General features: G+C 44.5%; 2 protein-coding genes across 6 annotated transcripts in view; both read left to right on the plus strand.

Annotated features, from left to right (window-relative positions):
* The first annotated feature begins 1,912 nt into the window (after nucleotides 1-1,912).
* On the plus strand, nucleotides 1,913-4,361 carry SMIM19 (small integral membrane protein 19). Its single transcript, XM_055797304.1, has 3 exons — nucleotides 1,913-2,126; nucleotides 2,268-2,392; nucleotides 3,479-4,361. The coding sequence occupies exons 1-3, from the start codon at nucleotides 1,963-1,965 to the stop codon at nucleotides 3,544-3,546; spliced, it is 357 nt and encodes a 118-aa protein (XP_055653279.1). The 5' UTR covers nucleotides 1,913-1,962; the 3' UTR covers nucleotides 3,547-4,361.
* Nucleotides 4,362-4,996: 635 nt separating this feature from the next.
* SLC20A2 (solute carrier family 20 member 2) overlaps nucleotides 4,997-20,019 on the plus strand; it is a 59,084-nt gene continuing 44,061 nt past the window's right edge. For 4 of the 5 annotated variants that reach the window (XR_008746036.1, XM_055797299.1, XM_055797302.1 and 1 more), the window contains exons 1-2: nucleotides 5,001-5,116; nucleotides 5,689-5,762. The gene's annotated coding sequence lies outside the window, so the exon portion shown is untranslated. Of the gene's footprint in view, nucleotides 5,117-5,688; nucleotides 5,763-20,019 lie in introns of all 5 variants that reach the window. The other variant, XM_055797300.1, reaches the window with a different exon arrangement.

Here is a 20,019-nt window from a genome sequence, read left to right on the forward strand (position 1 = left end):
TCTGAGCCTTAAATTGAGCATTTAATTAAATCAAACAAATCAGGCACCTGCAGTGAGAACCCCCACCCCAGAGACCTGAAGTCATGCTTTGTGGACACAAGCCTTGGTTTCCTCCAGATGGGAAGCTGGGTGCAAAGTCCTGGGGCATTCCAGCCCCTTCCTTGGTTGTCCAGAGCAAAGCTGCAGGGTTATTACACAAAGCGCTTTAGACAGAGCTTAAACACATCTTCTCTACAGCCTGCACAAGGAAGCCTGATCTGAACTGAAGTCTAGAGGTAGTATTGAAATATAAAGAGCAGACAAGTTACTTATGTTCATTCTTTCCACTTTTCTTCCACAGACGTGTAATGCTTTCTTATCAGACCTGTTAGCAGAAAAGTTTAACATACTAAAAAAGCAAACATAAAGCCTCAACTTCATGAGAAACTGTTTAGAATCCCTGTGAAACCATGCTTAATTAACTGTCTTGTGTCATGTTGCATAAGTGATAGACTTATTTTTTTTCCCCTCTTAGTGGTTTCCACAGTTCAGTGCATGGGTGCCATCCTGATTTAATGACCTAGAATTATCTCTAATTGCTGTTCTACTCTTCTTTCCCACACCATGTGGGGCAAGGAACTTTTCTCATGATAATAGTGCCTTAGCTTTTTATTTATTTTAATTTCTTTTTCACTCATATCCTTTTATGCCCTTATCTGAAGCTTCTTAAAATCAATCTGTTCCATAGCACGGAAGGAGAATGACTTGGCACATCCTTGCACTGAGGGCTTTCCAAAGAATAGTTTCCCCAGGCCAGTTGGACATTTGCGAAGTGAGTGCCATACAAGTGAGATGCTTACAATCCCTCTACTCAGTAAGGGGTCAGAGCACTCTCCGGGCACAGGAGGACTCGCTCTGAATGTTTGGCATAGGTTAGATAAATCATGCACTAAAAATACTTGGGTTTTCTCCCGTATTGTCGTACAGAGGGTGAAGAAAAATAACTGTAACATAAGCACATACCCCACATATGCGTAAAAGCAAAGGGAGATGAACTGTGTCTGTAATGTCTATATTGTAATAGTTCTAGTATCTGAAGGAAGATGTGGTAAAAAGAGGTATCAGGGCCAGAGGTGGATTGAAGGAAGCAGGAGAGGATAAAGCACAGCACACCTAACCTGTGCGTAGCTCAAACATGCCACATCAGGCAGTACAATAAAAGTGTGTATATGTGTTAGAAAACCTGCTGTCTAGTTAATCTGCATGTCATTTAGCAGTTCAGACTTTTCAAGTTTCTAAACTGAAACACTTGCTCTGCTCCACCTTTTCTGCCAAAGTACGATCCTAGATTTGTGCTTTTTGGCCTCAGGAGCATATGGAGCATAGGTGCAAGCTATGTTGCTCCAGCATCTAATATCCAGCAACTCCCATTATGGCACATTAGGGGAAAAAAAAAAAAAAGGCAATATTTTTTCAAGAAGTGCTGTTTCTATTTTGACAACCTGAACTGTCAAATTTAGTCCCTGTGTGGAAAGTGAAGGCTTGTAACCATCTGAACCTCTTTTCCTCTCAACACCACGTGCTGCTAAGCTACATCCCACGATTCCACGGCTGCAGAGCCACCACCAGCCCAGGCGGGCGAAGGTGCTTTTGACCCCGCGGCTGCCAGGCTTTCCGAGCTGCTGCATTCACCCCCCCCTGCCCACCCGCCGACGTCCCCTCTGGCGCTGGAAGGCTGTGCCACCCCCCGTGCCCGTGTCGCCACCCGCTTATGTCCTCTCCCGCAGCGACTCGTAGCTAGAGGGGGTACAGATTGCGGGCAGGGCAGGGGGGCTGCAGCCCGAGGCCACTCACCGCCCCCCCCCGGGCCTCCCCGTGCCGGCGGCAGGGAGGCCGAGGCGCGGCACCTCACCCCGGCCCCGACGGCCCGCCTGACGTCACTTCCCGCCGCCACGGGGCCGCCCCTAACGGCCGTTCTCCCCCATGGCGGCGGCGGCGGCGGCCGGGGGGATGGGCGGCGGCGGCTCGGCGGCGCTGGGCGACAGCAGCGCCATCGACTACTCGGTGCATGAGGCGTGGAACGAGGCCACCAACGTCTACCTGCTGGTGGTGCTGGCCAGCCTCGCCCTCCTCGTCTACGCGCGGCGGTGAGGGGAGGCCGCGGGGTTGGGGGGGAGGCCGCGGGGGGCGGGGCGAGGGCTCCCGCCGGGAAGCGGCCGCGCCGGCCCCACGTGTAGCCGTGCCGGGCCGTGCCGGGCCAGGCCTCTCACCGCCTTGCCCCCTCGCAGGAACAAGAGGAGGATCATGCGCATCTTCACCCTGCCCCCAGCCGCCGAGACGCCGCCCGAGCCGAACTTCTACGACAGTATGAAGAAGATCCGCCTGCGGCAGCAGCTGGAGATGTACTCCATCGGTGAGTCGGGAAACGAGGGGGCTCGCTGGGCCTGCGGGTTACCGAGGACGGTTCCTGCAGGGGTGGCCTCGAGCCCTGCCCGTTCTCCTGCGGTGGGGACACTAGGGCAGAGCCTCTGTCCTGCAGCACCGTGTAGGGAGCAGGCGTTCTGCAGGAACGTGGGTCGCAGGATTGAGGCGTGAGGAGGTGCGGAGTGAGGGAACAGCCACGTGATTCTCTTAGAGCTGTCAAAACGAATCCAGTGTTGAAGTTAAAAATACATGGGAATGTCTGAATATTGTCCAAATATGGATGGATTTGTAAAGGTTGAGAGGCCTGGGGAATCACCAGTAATTCAACTTCATAAATTGAGAATAAATGAGAATTTTACTTTGGCAACAACTGTTAACACTCCTATCTTAATGTTGAAGGTCAGGATCTCCATGCCTCTGATACTCCAGAGGTCCAGTTCAGAGAAACACCTGCACTTGCTTCGCAACTGCCGTACATGCAGGCCTAGAAGAAATACTTAATGAGATGAAACCTTTTAAATATAAATGTTCTCAAACCAGGCCACTGCATTCTGTAGGAACAAAAATGTATGTGCTGCCTACCAAGGAATGCCTGCTGGCATTCATTGTCGGTGTTTGTTCCACCGCATACAACTCTTTGATCTTCCTTTGCCTTGCTAACCAGATTAATTTTGAAGTCAGTGTAGTCGTTAGCTTGTGGCTTGTTGTGGAGGAGATGAGTGATGTGGAGATCAGTTGTGTGACTGAGTCGTTCAGGTCATCTCTAATAATACTTCTGAAGCCATAGTCTTTGATATTTTTTTTTAAATGAAAGGACCCAAATGGAATAATAGTTCTCTGCCATTAACTTACTGACATTTTGCTATGACCCTGCTGTTCAGCCTTTCCAAGGCTGTACGCTCCAGGGCTAGTTCCATGCAGTGACTGAAACTTCCCCTTGTGTGGCTAAGTGGTGAAATTACATTCTCTAACCTTAAGTCTGTTTCTTGATTGTTATATGTATACGTGTATACATGCACACACATATATATAATAAACGGTATACCCAGTGTTGATCGGTGTTTCTTTTTTTCAGCAAGGAAGTATGAACAGCAGCAGCAGCCACCAAAACAGACTGAAAGTGTACAGCTCTCAGTGGAATGAAGCCCACAGTTGTAGGAACTCAGGATATGTTTCCAGTGCTGATGATAACAGCCAGTGTGGAGCTATTTTCAACGCCTCTTAATCGATACATAGCTGAAGGCAAGGGGAAAAGGAAGAGATCTCTCCTAAAAACTTTGTTCTCAGTAGCTTTTCTCTGAGCCCCGTGAAGTAAACAGAGTGCCTGCTGAAACATTCAGCGTGAAAGTACCCAACACAGCACAGACGTGCTCAGAGAAACCTCTGAGGGTAGAGAAGCGCAGTTTTCAATTATTTCTTTCTCAGCTAGCACCTTGGAAATAAGCTCCTACCTTCTCTGGTAACAGCACCCTGGAGAAAGCCAAGGCAGTACCTATCTGCTCGGAAACCCTTTTGTTCCTTGATCACGCATTGTTGAATTTGTGGAATGCGTTCGGTAAATGTGAATGAAGATACTGTGGCCTTACTGCCTAGTGAAGGTGAACACCTTTGAGAGCTTGGCTTGTGGCTGGCAGTAGTGCAGAAAGGTTCTGCTCTCTGTTTATATGGGGGTTGTGTATGCAATACTGTGAACCTTTCCTGGAGAAACGAAGAAGTACGCAGTGAACTGCAGGTCTAGAAGACGCTTAAGGCCAGTACTCTAATGTTCAAAGGTGGTTAGGTTAGTCAGATTGCTTTAAAGAGTGGGATTGCCTATAAAAACTTGTCTAAGGTGATGGCTTATCCAGAAGAGATATCACACACCAGTTACTTTTTTCTTTCTAGGTAAATCACAAAATCAGTGAATTCAAAGAATACTGCAGAAATTTCTTAATAAAAGCACCTGATCATGAAAACTACTCGAAGATGTATCATGCTGTAATTCCTAACGTTACACGACTTTGAGGGGGCGGAATGGTCAACAGAATGCCAACAAACAGCACGGAGAGCTGGGAGCGTGTGGCCAGAAAGAGGGATTTTTTTCTAATTCTGTGCTAAAATACATTAAATCTTGGAGTAAATAGCACTGCAGTTCTATTCAGATAAGAGCAGATGTGGCTTTGTTCACCAAATCTGGTTTATTAGATTGAAATTATCTGTACCTTAGCGTCTGCAGGGACAGTAAAACATGACCGGGGCCGCACGGACCACGGCAGAAGGCGGCTCAGCAGGTTTCCCCCGTGAAAAGGGGCTTGTTCGGGTGAAGCCGGTGGCCCCTGCCGGCGGCTCCCCGCGTGTAACAGAGGAGAAGGGCAACGCGGCGGGGCCGAGGGCTGGTGGGAGGCAGCGCCGCTCCCCCGCTGCGACGGGGGGCAGGGAGCCCTCGGAGCGCGCGGGAGCGCCGGGCCACTGCCTCCCCCGAGGTCTTCCGGGCTCCGCGGCGTCTCCCCGTTACTTAGCGGTACCTAGGCGGGCCAGAGACCCGCCTCCGACCGAGCCCCCGGGGCGCCGCTGCCCGCCCGGCCCTATCCGCTCCGCGGAAGCGGCGCCCTTCCTGCCCCACGCCGACCTCACTTCCTGCCGCCGCTTCCGCCTCCGGGCCGCGCCGGTTGCTGCTGCCGCCGCCGCCGCCGCCGCCGTTGCTGCTCGGAGGCCGGGGGACAGCCGCCGGGCGGTGAGTGGGACCGTGGTGGGGCACGCGCGCGGGGGCGCCCCGTTCTCGCCGCTCCCCTCGCCCCGTCCGCGCTGAGGGGAGGGGCCGGCGCGCGGGGGCCGTTGTGAGGCGGGAAGGGGCCGCCTGAGGAGAAAGCGCGGGCGGGGGCGGGGCCGGGGCCGGCTGCGGCCCCGCTGGAGGCCCGTGGGCAGGCAGCGCGCTGCCGGGCCGGGCCGGGCGGGCTGTCCCCGCCGTCCCCCGCGGGAGGGCTCTCTGCGTCCTCTGCCCGCCTGCGCCCCGCGGCCGCCGCAGCGCTGTCCCGGCGCGGCGCCCCTGGCTGTGCCGAGACGCGGCCGCCCTTCCCGCCAGCCCTGCCCCCCGAGCGGGCACGGGGCGCGGGCAGCGCGGGGGCGAAGCCTTTCTAATGGCGCATCCTCTGTGACGCCCGCCGGGGCTGCTGTCCTCCACAGCCATCCGCTGCGGCTCCACACGTGTCAATAAAGCAGCATGTCAGAATGAACCCCATCTTTTCAGTTTACTAAAGCCAGACGTCGTTCTGTCTGTAGCTAATAATTTTACAATTTCCCTCTCAGCTGAGCTAGAAGCACCATGAAGCGCTTAGAAATCTCGAGTGGCTTGCAACTCCGCTTGTATTCGTGGACCTGAGGTAGTGGCACAAGTATCTTACAAAATTACTTGTTGAGATAAAGCATTTTTGATGAGAAACAGCAAAAGCAAAAGATTTTCCAGGGCCTGTACCTTTTTGATTTGCTAGGGTGTTAGAAGAGTGCTGCATGAGCCACGAGCGAAGGGCAGGTGGTGGTTTGCTTTCCTGACTCAAGTGCAGCTATTGAAGTTCTGTCCCAGCAAAACTATGCCATGTTTTGTTAGGGTTTTTATATTTCAGTTTTGCAGTACAAGTATGCTTTGGGATGGGATGGAAGGTGCAGTCAGCTATTTTAATTTTACCTCAGATTTCTGCAGTGATTTTTACCTATTAATTCATGATATTGCATGTAGGGAAAAAGTGCTTTCTTTAATTGGTAGTAAAACAGTTGATTCCTAAAAGCAAAGGCAGAGACGATAGGTGTTTGGGGTTTTTTTGTGTCCGTTTGTTGTAGTTGGTCTTGTAGGCGTGCACGGGAATGGATTCTCAAACTCTCATGGAACTTTGTTCATGATGAATTATTAGATGTCTTGGATGGAGAAAGCTTGTTTATGACCTTTAAAAGAATTGTGCCAAAGTTATATTTAGTTGCATTTATTTTTGAGAATGCTGTACAGAGGCAGATCTCTCTGGTTTACTCAATACTGTTTAAAAAGCTATTATGATATGTAGAATTAGCGGTGTCTGATCACACAAAGCATGTGAGGGGAAGCTTTCAAAGCAGTTAAAACTTTGCATCTATAAGGTGCCACAAAAAAAGCATTAAGAAGTTCCTCTCAACTGTAAGTTGGATGTCTTTTAGAGTCTGACTGCTCTGTTGTGTCCGTGGGAGCTGCTCAACAGTCAGATCTTTGTAAATGCAGTCTTCAGGTGGAGTTACAACCATGGCTCTCTAATCTTATGTGAAAACAATAATCTTCTGTTAAATCGTGGAAAAGTCATCTCTCTCCTCATAACTAATATGTGGCTGGCTAGGTTTTATACTCAGCGCTGCACAGAAGATCAAAGCTTTTTGGACAGAGCTTTATGAATTCCGTGGCAAGGCTCAAGAGGGTCTTAAATATTTCTAATATTTATTCTAATCTAATCTAATCTAATAACATATTCTATGAGTGTGACTGTTTAAAGCTGAAGATGATGTAAACTCTGGGGGCCTTGTAGTGGAAATATCTTCCCCTGTGCCATGAGGATTTTGAGTTTCAGTCAGGTGTTACATGCCTGGATAGTACGAATTGGCATGTGCCAGCTGAGTACAGATGAGAACATAGCCTGTAGCAGCTGCTGTGGTGTCTTTATAGCCATAAGAGTTACGAATTTCAGGAGTGTGATGCTCAGGTGCTGCTAAACTTTCTGTCAAACTTCCCTTCCAAAACTGCCTGATCCATCAAGAAGACCCACAGGGGGAAGCCTTTGCAGTACACTTCTACTGCTGACACCAGTAGAAGCGCTGAAAGCGGGGAGAAGATCCCAGTGCCTTCGTCTGAGGGCAGTTTGCAGGGAAGCTTCTTCAGCGCAGTGCAAAATTATTCATTGAGAATATCCTAACCTATGATGAATCTTTCTGTAATTTACATTTTGCATATATGTTTAAGCAAATTGGCTAAAAGCCTGGTGACAGCACAGGGCTCTGGAATGTCTCCTTGTTGCCTGGTAGTTTATTCACGTTAGCTTACTTCCGTGAGCATAATTGCTCCTTTTAAAGTTCTCCTGAACTCAGGAGTGCCGCTGCTATTGAGCAAGCTGAAATTATACACGCTACAGAGAGAAAGGTGGGTATGTTGCAACCTAACCTCTTTTTCCAAGGAATTGAAAAGATTTTGCCCCAGCCCTAATTTCTACATTAAAGAGATTGAAAATTGTTGCTACGTGCCTTCTTCGACGGTGAGGAAGCACCGTGTTATTAACTCTGTGATGTCTTTGGCCTGTGATGCCTAAAGAGCAATAGCATTTGGAGGAGGCTTGCTGACAAAGTGGAGTCTTCAGGCATGGTTGCTCACACTCCAAATCGGAAGTAGTGATCAAAAGGCATTCCCTTTCCCCTCCAAACAATTAAACCATGTTTTAGTCATAGTAAGGAGCCTAGCTGATGTCACCTGATTTATTAACATAGTCACTCAAACAAAAAGGCAGCACTTGATCCTGTCCTTGAGACAGGGCTGCCGCAGAAGAGCAGAAGGTTTCAGTGCCTCAGGCCTCTGAGAATGGAGGTAAGATCCTTTACTTTGCAGCTGTGTTTCTGTTGTGGAATAAGAGTTAAGGGCTAAGAAAAAGTTTCTTGTAGTCTAACAAGCTCCATCTAAAATTGGTGTCGCCTGGATCGGCAGGACTCCCTGCTGGCTAAGGGGCAGATACTGATATAACCAGAGATACTGACCACTTGTAGAACACCCCAAAGCCAGTGCAAATGTCTCGTGAGAAATCTGATGTTGGTGAGTGGAAATTGGTGCTGCTTCTTCTTTAATAGAAGGCAAGAAGGGAGGAGGAAAAAAACCACGTCGTGTTAAGAGCATAAGGCTCAGGATTTTTTTAGGCAAGAGGAATCTTGCCTTAATAATACTTTTTTTCAAATCTCTGATTAAAAAAGGCCAATAAAACTCAGCGCTTACTTGTCTCTGTGAAATCTGTGTTTACAAGGAAAAGGCTAGGAACCTTTTTAAGAATGAAGGTGCTTTGCCTGATTTTTGCAAGGAATGTCTAAGCTTTGGGTGTTACTTTAATAAAAATAATTCCTGATCTTTTTATGGAATAGCTAAACTCTGGGCGTTACTTTAAAAAAAATAACTTCAAACTCCAAGGTTAACAGAATTGCTAAAAGGAGTTAGTTCTCAATGAGAAAAACAATAAACTGAACTTGGAATTTCTGAACCAAGCCCTTGAAGGCAATTTGTGGCAAAACTTCAGAAAAAGATTTTTTTTTTTTTTTTTTATAAAATAGCCGTATATCTTCTTTCTCAATTACAGCTAGGCAGTGCTTTGAAAAGTGGTTCTCCCCTTGCAGAGGCCTAAGAATGAGATATTTTAGGAGAACTGGGTTTAATTTTAATTTAACAGTCTAATTAATTAAGAATCCTAATAAGGGGCTGCTCACATTAAGGATTTGCTGAAACTGGAGTCTGAGAAAATACTTACATTTGCATATCCAAATAAAAACTTATATTGTGAGTCTGCAAAGGAGTAATCCCCTTCAGTTTATAGAATACAAATTTTCAGATTATAGAAGCATTTGTCTTTTTTGTAATGGAATAGAATGAGTATGGTGAAAAATCTTGGCCAGCAGGAGGGCTGTATTACTTTCCAAAGTATCCTCTGGATCATCCTGAAAACATAGTTTCTAATATGCTCTTGACTGACAGTATAGGGTGTGAAGCATAAATTCCTGAGCAGGGAAGATGTATGTTGGTTGTGCAATGGGAGACTCCATGTGATCTCGTTATTTATGGTGCTTCTCTCAGATGTCTTTCTGGGACTCGAACAGCTGCTGTGAACTTTACCCAGCACAGAGTACTCTGTATGTTTGAACAACTCAGTTTTGTCGTGGCTCCCATCATGGTGTACGCTCTGATGAGCAATATTAGAACCAACTTCTGTGACACTGGTTGTAAAAAAAGAACAGAACTTAGGGAACCCTTTTACTGATTGGGGAGGGGTGGGTAATAATACCATCTTCTATAGCTTTGGTTGGTGGACATTAGGGAGTGATAGTTGAAGGCGTCCAAATTCTTTATGCTGTAATATGGAAGGAAGGGTAGACTGACAGATGAGGAAGTCTTGCTTTTTCTTTGCAGAGGGAAGTTCAGAAGGGTAGAGGCAGAGGTGCAGACTCTTTCAATCTTACCTCTTTTCTTCATGACCATCTTGTTGAATGGCAGCAACTGTTGTTTGCAGGAACTTTCCCTCACTTTTGTAAAGAGCTGTGGTTCATCTTGCGTGATATGTGGCATTGCCATTGCTAAATAGGTCCAAATCTACAGTCAGATAAGGGTTGGAATAATTGATGTTCTCAGCTCAACTTAACTAAGTTCACATGATCTGTAAGTGGCCAGAGGATTTTTTCTTAGGCAAAGTATGTACTGCTTGTACATTTATTTAAGGCTATTTTTAGCACAACAGACTGAGAATTCTAGCAGCCAAAAATACCTTTGTTGAGTCCGTTAAAAGATTTCCTTACCCAAATTCCGGGTTTGTGTGTGACAAAACAGAAAATATCCCATCTTTTTGACTTCATCTTCAGTAATGACCCAAAAGCAGAGCAAGCATTGCACTCAAGGCCTCCGAGATTTCTTTTACCGCTGCTGATGGGAGAATTGTTCTATATCATTACTGTCTTCTCTTTCGACCTCAGCAAATTCTGAAATGCCAAAGGCAAACCACTTGATGGCTGATCAGAGGTCCTGGAGATGCTGTTACGGCAGTGCTCTGAAACTTGTGGCTTGGACCACAATTTGAGGGTTGCCTAAGAGCATAGTAGAAGTACTCGGTTCAGTATGTTGTCTTTACACATGTGAGACAGAAGAACAGGAAAGTGTTTATGGCCTCTTAGAAAGTATTAAGATCATCACTCTGGCACAGAGTTTCTAAGACTGCTGCATAACTATTAAATGGCTTGGGGGTTGGTCGTTGAGAAGTATGCAATGGGACAAATTAACTGCCATTATGAGACCTGTGATTTTATTGACTAATCAGTATGTGATGCTCAAATATAGAAAAAAATTGCATGTGGTTGTATTACTTAATGAGCTAATAGTTGGCAAAGCAGTACCTATTACCATGTCTGCTAGTGCTATTTTGATCCATTTGTTTATGGACCATAGGCTGTGACAGGAGTTTTCTCTTGACCGGTTGCTTGCCTGAAGATCTTTCTAAAGAGGGATGATATCGTGTAATTTTGTTTTTGGTTGAGGCAAAGAAGTGTCCTCTTGCCATAATGTACCAGTTCCAAGCCTGTAATCAAAACAGTTGCAATAAAACAGTGATGGCTATGTGGTGTTTCTCACAGATGCTGTAAAAGCTCTGTCATCTCCCTGGGGGGCCACTTTACCATAAGAGATCAGTCAGACGTACTTTTTCTCTCCTAAAAACTTTAGGATTAAGGTTCTGTGGCCTGGGGTCCAAAGTTTTAGCTCCAGAGGCTGGGATAAGAAAATGAAGCCCAAATAGTTACTGTAAACAGGACTATGTTTTGGGGAGACAAGAGGATCCAGAACCTCAAGTTTGCTTTAGGAGTCTCCTTTCTTTGTCTGCTGCTTGCATACATCTCCCCCCCCAACATTTGTTGTATGAAGGTGTGGCTATATACCTTGATGCCTCTTGCAAGCGTTGTGTGAGCAGGAACAGCGGTGACTAATCACACTGAAGCTTTAATAAGTACTTGGTATAATAGTCATGATGAAGATGTCATGAACTCATCCATGAGTAACAACACAGGCTAAAGTTACTTCACAGAGGAACCTGAGGCCCACAGGAACGTCAGCCATGAGCAAAATGAGATTGGTTTTGCTTGGTTGGACACTGTTGTTCTTTATTCAGACGTGGAGATGGAAGGGGAATTCTTTGCTCAGAGGGAGAGGTTCCTGTGTGACTTTGACAAGCCCAGCATGGTATGCTTCTTGTCTGTTCTTTTATAACTAAATTCATCAGCATCTCAAGGGGGTTCAAAGAACACAACACTGGGCAAAACAGTTTGCTTGTAAGGGTAGCAGCTCTGGAGTGGAAAACACCTGAAAAATGAGCTTGCAAGATATGGTAGAGAGGCCTACTGTAATTCTGGTGGAGCTGCCAGCTTCCAGCAGATTCCAGAAGTTTAGTGTATAGAAATGTTGCTGGATAACTGATAGATGTTGCTAGGTTGTTGCCTTAAAGACCCTCAGATTGTGTTCCCACTCTGTAACAGGGCACAGTATGGCATGGGAGCTTACTGTGAAAGCAGTGCTGGAGCCCTCGGAAGTGGAAGAGAGGTGGTTTAATAGCAGTGCTAGCTCCCATAGTGCAAGAAAAAGGACGTTGAAATGAAATTGAAAATCAGTACATTGGAAACCTGGCATAATTATACCACATGATATTACCGAGGCCAAAAGTTTAGTTGAATTCAAAGCAGACCTAGACATTCACATATATATATAATGGCAATGTCCAGAGTTGCAGTAAATAGGATTACAAATAAATTAAACATACAAACCTTCATGCTAATTGATGAGGTCAGGAAGGAATTTCCCCTTTGGGTGAATTACATCATTGTTCACTACCCCAGCTGTTCTGCCTTCTGAAGACTCTGGTCCCAATCACGGGAGGCAGGATTCTCAAACAGATGGACCAGCGATCTGACCTGTTGTGGCATTGCTTAGCTTACCTTGCCTGGGTAGGATCTCGTGGAAAGTGTTTCAGAAGCATTTATACTTTTTGTAGGGTTTTCTGAGGCTACCTGTACTGCAGTGTATGTCTGCTTCTCCAGTTTCTCATTGGCAGAAGAGGACAGCTGTTGACAAAGTGCCTTTAATGAATCCTGAGAAGTGCCTGCTAACACGTCAGTAGCAGCCCACGTAAAGACGGATGGGTGTATAAGGCATCGCTGTATTACTGTGTAGGTTAAAAAGTAGCTCTGTGAGCAGCTGAACTAATGAAGATGAGAGTTTCCTGCAGCTTACTCAGTTTTGGTGGCACTGTGGTATCTTAAACATCTTCCCTCCTTTCTTTCCATTACACAGCAGTACTGTGAGTGTCCCTGATTTTCCCAACACAGTGCCTGAGCAGCCTATCGCTGACCTGTAGTTCTTAAGTATATTTCATCACAACATGATGTCTCCCTGATGTTTGTGAATGAGGCACATTGCTCGGGGCTTCTCAGTTATTTATTCTGCAAACCTGTTGTAGGAATTGAGCACTTGTGAAATCTCTATCCATTTCCATCAGATTAGCTTGACATTTGCCTTATAATTTATGTTTCTGTGCATGGGACAGTTGGTGTGGTTATGTAACTATTGTTTCCTTGGGAAACAAGGAAAAGTATCATTTTTCCAAGCAAGTTGCCATGGAACACTCTCAAAGCAGTGAGGTGCATGAACAGTTACACCAAATAATCGAGGCACGTGTGCCTTTAAAACACGCACTGTTTAATCTTAAGACTTTCCCCAAGGTATAAGGGGAAGGCTTCCTTGCCAGAATACTGTAATTGAGTTAACAGTCTGGAAGGTTTCAGTGCTTTGTTATTGAGCTACAAAATTCTTCTGCTGGTGTTGGCCGTTATGAAGATCAAAGTTAGAAGTACCAGCCTACCAGTAAATTGTCTCTTCAAAAGAAAATTGAAAATTCCTCGGTTGTTTCAGGTGACAGCCAGCGTCAGATCTTTTTGACAATTATTAATCTTTCTTTGCAGCTCTCTTTCTGCCTGCAACAGTGAGCAGCCTGCATGTCTTGTACTCCGTATAGTGTATATGCTGAGTGTAGACACCTGATTAATGAGTGAGGATGTCAATAATAAATTGAGCTACTTGTCTGCAGTTAATTTCTGGTGCTCAGGGAGAATATGGAGTTTTGATGATTATGGAACAGTGAAATTGTGGTTTCTGTTTCTTGTAGACAGTGGTTGTCATGATAAAAGGTTAAGGATCACTGTGGTATAAAAGAATTGGATGGTATCTGGACATGTTCTGGATGTTCTGCTATAGGACATGTGTGGCTGCATCTGCTTTTGTGCTCTGTAAGCTCCTGAAATCTGAGTTGCCTTTCCGGAGTAGGCAGTAGCACGTTTCTCAATAGCAGGTATGATTGCTGAGGCACTGGCTTTTAGGACTGTTTGCCTCCTAAGCACTTCACAGGGTAAGGACTTCTTCAAGAGTTCAGGGTAGAGGGAATATGTGTTTTTCTTTGACATATAATCCCTGCACAGCAAGTAAATGTCCGGTTACTTAACAGCTATTGTTTCTGCAATACCCAGAGCACTGTCACGAGGGTTTCTTGCTTTGACTGTCCAAGGCTTAGTTATCTTCTCTGCTGCAGTGTGCGAGAACCAAAGCCAAGGCTTTTTGTGCTCAGATGGGACTCTGTCCCTACAGCTGTCTTTTGTTGCTAGCATAAGACACAAAGTGACCTGTCGTTTTGCTGGGAGGAGTTGGCGAAGGACTATGCTGTCTTTCTGAGTGAAGTGTACCCTGTGTGTGGAGCATGCTGCTGTGGAGTGCTTTTGCAGAAGAAAGGAGGATATTTCAGATGGGAGGTGGAATTCCGAGAATTTGAGATAGTATTTGATAAGAGGTAGGATCTGCTCTGCCTCTGCTAGGAAGAGATTTTGGTGCTAATGCTTTTTTAAAGATGACCTTAACCCTAAAAGGGAGAGATAAAATTGCTTTCATCCTTCTGTCTTACTGAGAGCTGGCTGGTAGAATGGGTTTGGTGCCTGCTTATCTGTCTTGAAGGCTTCATGGCTGAGGAGGCTGCAGAAATCATTTCTCCTGCACGCCCTTGTTCAGCATTCCAGCAAAATCATGAGACAAAAATGGTTTGGGCTGCTTGTTTGGATGCAAGATGGCTGTGTCTCCATTTTGCGGATGAGTCATCTCTCTGCCACTGTGTTGTTAGACTCCGAACAGTGTTGCTGTTGGCTTTGGGCCCGCTTGATCCCAAGTTTTGGATGGCAAAAACAAATAGGCAAGTCACCTCCACCCAAATGCCAAACTTTATGATATGATTCTGGGGACAAAGACACATTGAAAATACCTTAGGCCTTTGTCACCTTGTAGTTAAACTGCTGTAATGCAGGGGAAGTGTCTCCTCCAGTACCCGATAAATGTGTAAAAATGCAAACTTACTGTGGAAGTTGTGTAGATTAAGGAGCAATGAATGGGGAAAGCAGAGGAGAGGCTTACATCTTAGCTTTTGGTCTCAGTTGTGGACTGGAGCTCTACTTACTTGGACAGATGGGTCCTGGGTAAAGATAACGTGCATTGTTTTTGGTAGCAGATAAGTTAGTAGATGGGTCAGTGACTTCTTTCAGTTAAGCTGGCTGCTGCAGACTACTTCTGCAAGCTTGGCACCTGATGATGTTTTCCACAGTATGTAAGGCTGGCTGGTATGGGATTTCTGCAGCTTGTCATGTCAGGAATGGAGGTGCAAGTTGGGAGACTTCATTAGTTACTGGAATTTTGGCACACACTGTTTACATACCTAGTTTGGCAAAACTTTTCTTTTGTGAAAGGAACTCTTAGTTCCTAAAAGGAACTTGAATGAAAGTTGGGATTTTATTAAAGACACAGAGGCATATTATTATTCATCTTTCCTTGCTTCATCCCTGTGATGTTTCCTGTTTTGCTTCTTGAGATACAGGTGTCATGATGAGGAGCTTCTCAGAAACAGAAGTGGATGATGAGTGGAGATGAAGAAATCATACATTTAAGAAGTTGGCTCAAGTTTCCGTTACAGGCATGGAAAGTTTCTGAGACCAAGCCATGTGAGAAGAACATGAGTAAAGAAGAGGGAGATGTAGACCCAGACTTTCTAGAAGGGATTGCAGGATTTGAGAGGACGCTGCACAAACATCACGTAGTTTGCTTGCTTATTCATTTACCTGCACCCCTTGATTGTAATACTTTGTTTGCATATCTGTTTGGAAGTTGAAAAATCCCCTCACATCTGTGTCTTTAATATAATCATGGCTTCAGGCTTGTTTTAGGAAGAGCAGAACGTTGCTGTAGTTTTATTTGTGGATTAGATAGCTGCTGTTTTGTACTTGAAATCAATTTTGTTCTTTTGTAGAAACGTACATTGAATATGGAGAAAATCAGACCATGACCCGTTGAGGAAATCAGGGGGTTTGCTTGCATTTTATAAACAGCCTTTGCATCAAAAGTGCGACAGGTGCATAGGCAAAAGAAAAAAAGACAGCGCTAGTCCTCTAATTTAAGTAACCTTGTAATGTATTGTTCTTACGCTGTCCTTAGATGTCAGAATCAAATATTAATCAGCTCAATCTTTTTTACTTGACTGTTGGTCGCAAAAATATTCCAGATAGGTAAGATTTCTTGGCAGGACTGTGGGGTTTTAAGTGCAGATTACTTAGTATTGGGTTAGGGGAGAGCTTTTTAGAAGGGTAGTTTTTTGATAATCTTGGCTGTTACATGACATATCTCCAAGGATATGCTAGCTATGCAGTCCAGCAACTTAAGATGCTGTGAACAGACTTAATTGTAGTAAGTCTTTGATATGTAGGTACTAAGACTTTGACATATATGTATTTATAATTTTAAAATTAAATGTAATTTCCTATATTGGACAGCATTGCTGGTAGAGGCAAAGAGAATCTTTATTTTTGTTATGAACTCTTATCTGGTCTTTTATCCTTAATAAAAGGCTATGGTTATTTTTGCATACTGACTGAATATTTGGCCTTTAAGAGTATATAATTAGATGGAAGAGTAAAAGCAGTTGTTAAAGAACTGTTTTTCTAATGAATGTAGTTTGAAATCATATAATTTTAGTTTCTTCTGAACAGATGTGATTAGTGTGTTGGAAATAGTTTTACAGTGGATATAAAGGGAACAGTTGAGAGACAGTGGCTGAAAATGTGTCCAGCTATTTTTGTAGCTAACAGCTATTTTTTTTCAGTCTCTTTACTTAGATTTTTCCATATAACTGAACAGCTAAATTACAATTGGATACAAAAACTATTTGCACTTAGTAATATTTATATTTCAAAATAGGTTTTATTGTACTAATTGATAAGTAAATCACAATGACTGTGAGAAAATCCTAGCTTATATTATTGCTTTGATAGAAATTTGCATATGGGATAGTATTGTCTGTATCGTATAAAAATGTTTTCATGGATTTTTAGCTGCTGAAACTGAATTCAATAAACTTTAGTTACTGTTGTTGACTGGAACAAGTAAATTGCACATTTCTGTTTTCTTTGCATTACCTCTGCTGCCTCTATGTTCACCTAGTGTTTCTTCCAGCATTACTCCTTACATGGTATTTGCTTTCTTTAGATTGACCCGTGAGGCACTCTTGGTGTGGGTTTTTGGCATGTTCTTGTGGAAGACTTTCTCGATGGAGAACTGTGCCTCTGAGTTTATGCAATTACTTTATGTTTTCTGAATAAACTGTAGAAAATCCTAGGCAAAATAAAACCCAGGATTAGTATGGTAGCCAGTGGGTCCGTATGTAATTTTTTCATATTTTAAATATATTTGTCAGTAACTGATGAATGTGTTTTAAAGTAGATACAGAAGGATACCTGAATTTCACATTAGGTTAGTGACACTAGTGTATCCCAGATTGAATGTACATTAGTGAACAGTATGATCTACATTCTGGATTACTTTGGAGAATGGAAAATACTTTTTTGCTTGGTTGAGAAAATTTTAAATCTGGAAAGGATTGTGGTTTGTTTTTTTTAAACTCTAGTACTTCAGATCTGAAAGAAACAACCTTGTAATACAGCCCAATCTTATTGTAATCTGTTTAGTAATTTGTGTTAAATGAAGTAATTCAAAGGTGTTCCTGTCTACTGAAGGTTTAAAGAATACAGAATCAAAATGCAGGAGATAATTGGTTAAATGCTTAGAGACAGTGTTGATTGAAACATTGAGACCATTTTGGGAGTACTGTGTTCCACTGTTTCAGAGCAACTGTTGTCTTCATAGTCATTTTGTTAATTTGATTTAATTTAATGTCTGGTTAATTCAAGGCTGAGGAACTGATGGGCAGTTGAAAAAATGGCATAATTAATGTTACCTTTTTAATTTGTGTGTAGAAGTGATGGAAGAGGAAATTACTTCTATGACTTCTGGAAGTCTTGGTGACCAGAAACAACCAGTTGTTTAGGAATTATAGATACCTTGTTTACTTCTTTAAAAGAAAAAATATTTTACATACTTTTTTACTTTTTTCCTGAGTATTCAGTGTTCTTTACATGATGATCCACTTGCTCATTTGTTTTACGCATAACTGAGTGATTTTTCTTCATCAGTATGACAAAGGTAGACTGTGGTCCCTTCCGGATCTTACAAGAAAAGTGCTTCACACATGCTTCCATACTCCAGAGGACTCTTTACACATGGTGCGGTGGTTGTCATACCTGGCTGCTGTAGACATCAGTATTTTTTTTTCTTTTTCCTCCTTTTTTGCCTTTTTTTTTTTTTTTAATCCTGATACTTCAGCTGTCTGGGAATTTGCACCCTGCTTTTGGAGTGGTGTGACTCCTCTCTGTGCTTGTATGGAGTTGAGATGGCTGTGTCAGTGCTGTGCCATTCCCATTGTTGGTTAGGTCACTTTCTGCAAGGGAAATGCATAGGTCTAGAGAAGTCCCTGTTCAAGCCATCATGGACGTAACAGGATCCTGGCATGGCTAGCTCTGGTTCTCACCCTTCTCCAGAAAGGCAGGGAAGAGGGAGGATTCCTTGTGGAATTCCTGACCTCTCAGCAGCATCCATGCTATCTTTCTTCCTCTGGGCAGCCATTGCGGCGCTGTAATGCATCACTCTCATTAAAACAGCTAAGCTATAAACGCAGTTTTCAGAGAATGAGGCATGCTAGCTACTGATGCTGTTTGCTGGTGCCATGTACTCAAATATCTTCCGCTACCTTAATGAGTTTCTGTTCCCTTTATAGCCTCTGTCAGCAAGCAAAGAAATTCTAGCTGTTTGAGCTCTTGCTGCAGATCAATACACTCATCAGTTCACTGGGGGTGATGTGTGTCCCGTTATCCTGCTCATGCCTTTAGGAAGATGCTTTGTGCTTCACCTGGACGCAGGCGCTGGACTGCTGAAGGACAAATGCTAAGGTTACCAGGGTTTGCTCCCAGGAAAAGCCCAGATGAAACAGCTGTTGCTGCATGAGCAGTAACTCATCTGAGGGAGAGAGTTCTTGAGAACAAGATCCCTGGCCAAGCCGCTACATTGAGCTGGTTTGTAGGTCTACTTTTCCTATGATTTTCAGTGCTAATTCTCGCACGGGAGAAGCATTGGAAAGCAACATTTTCCTTTGCAGAGGATAAAGCTTAGCTTTTCTTGACCTGCTTCACAGAACTGCATGCCCTTAGTAAGTCCTCTTGGAGGTGTTTGCTGAGCCAAGTACCCAACTATGCGACATTCTGTGGCGTGTTGCGTTGGTGATGATTTAATTCCTAGCTGATGTGACAAGTCTGTTGACCATCTGTTTGCTCCGGCAGCATCGTCAACCTATGGTGCAGCACCTGGCACATTAACTCTGCCTTGTTGGTGGAACTCAAATGTTTTAGTTTGACCATCACACTGCTCACGTCTGTAGCAGCAAAGGCTACAGGAGATGGGTGTGGACCATTACATGGATTCTGAAGAACAGAGATCAACAGCTATTAGACTTTGCGGGGAAAACGGGTTTATTAGTTGTCAGGTGCCCTTCTTCACGTGGTGTCCAGACACTATTAGGCATGGTCATCAGCCTCCTGGTATAATATTTGGCTCTTATTCCTGTGAAATGAAGCCAGGGTCACAGCTTTCATTGCTGTGTCCACCTTTATATCTTTATTACTGCAGTGTTTGTGGAAAAATAAGCAGAATTTCCATGGCCACGATGTATTGGTCTCATCTACCACTTACTCCCACAACCCTGGTCAGCAACTCAGAGTGTCGTCATCCCTCCTCTCTTTGGTTATACTCCTGGTCCTTTCCTCCTTTTGGCATTCAGCTAGCTCATTTCGGCAGTGCTTGGTCCTCTGTCCTGCTGGCCGCACTGATTTTGGAGGTTGTCACTGAGAGCCAGCCAGTGTGGTTTGGTGTGTTGATAGTTGCTTGCTCACTCCAGCTTCCTTTGAAGAGAGAGGGTTGCTGGACTCAGGAGAGCCCCAGCCATCTCTTCTGGTGCAACAGGAAAAGACTCCACAGTGGTTATTCTCTGAAACCCAAACCAAAATGGAAACGGCAAGCAATCCGGCGCTGGAGGCGTCAGGTTTCCTTTATCTGAGAAATTTGCATTGTTGACTTTTGGCAACCGCACTCTGGCTTTTTACCAAGGGGATCTTTGCATAAGCCTCTGAATTTGCAAAACGCATATTTTTGGATTGCCACGGGAGTGTTTCATGGGCAGTTTTTATGTTCTGTGTAAAGTCAGTATAGGTCCGTTAGTAGTTCAGGATAACGCTTCTGGATTTGTCAGCAGTAGCCAGGGCTTTTAGAAATACTTTGCCCGTGCTGGTTGCTTTCTTCGGATATGGGGCTGGGGAGGGGAACTGATGGATGAAGCTCAGGGAGTCTCAGAGCAGCAGTTCACCCCTTTCCTGTGGCTTAGT

Source organism: Falco peregrinus, chromosome 2, assembly GCF_023634155.1.
Source record: "Falco peregrinus isolate bFalPer1 chromosome 2, bFalPer1.pri, whole genome shotgun sequence".
NCBI classification, from domain to species: domain Eukaryota; kingdom Metazoa; phylum Chordata; class Aves; order Falconiformes; family Falconidae; genus Falco; species Falco peregrinus.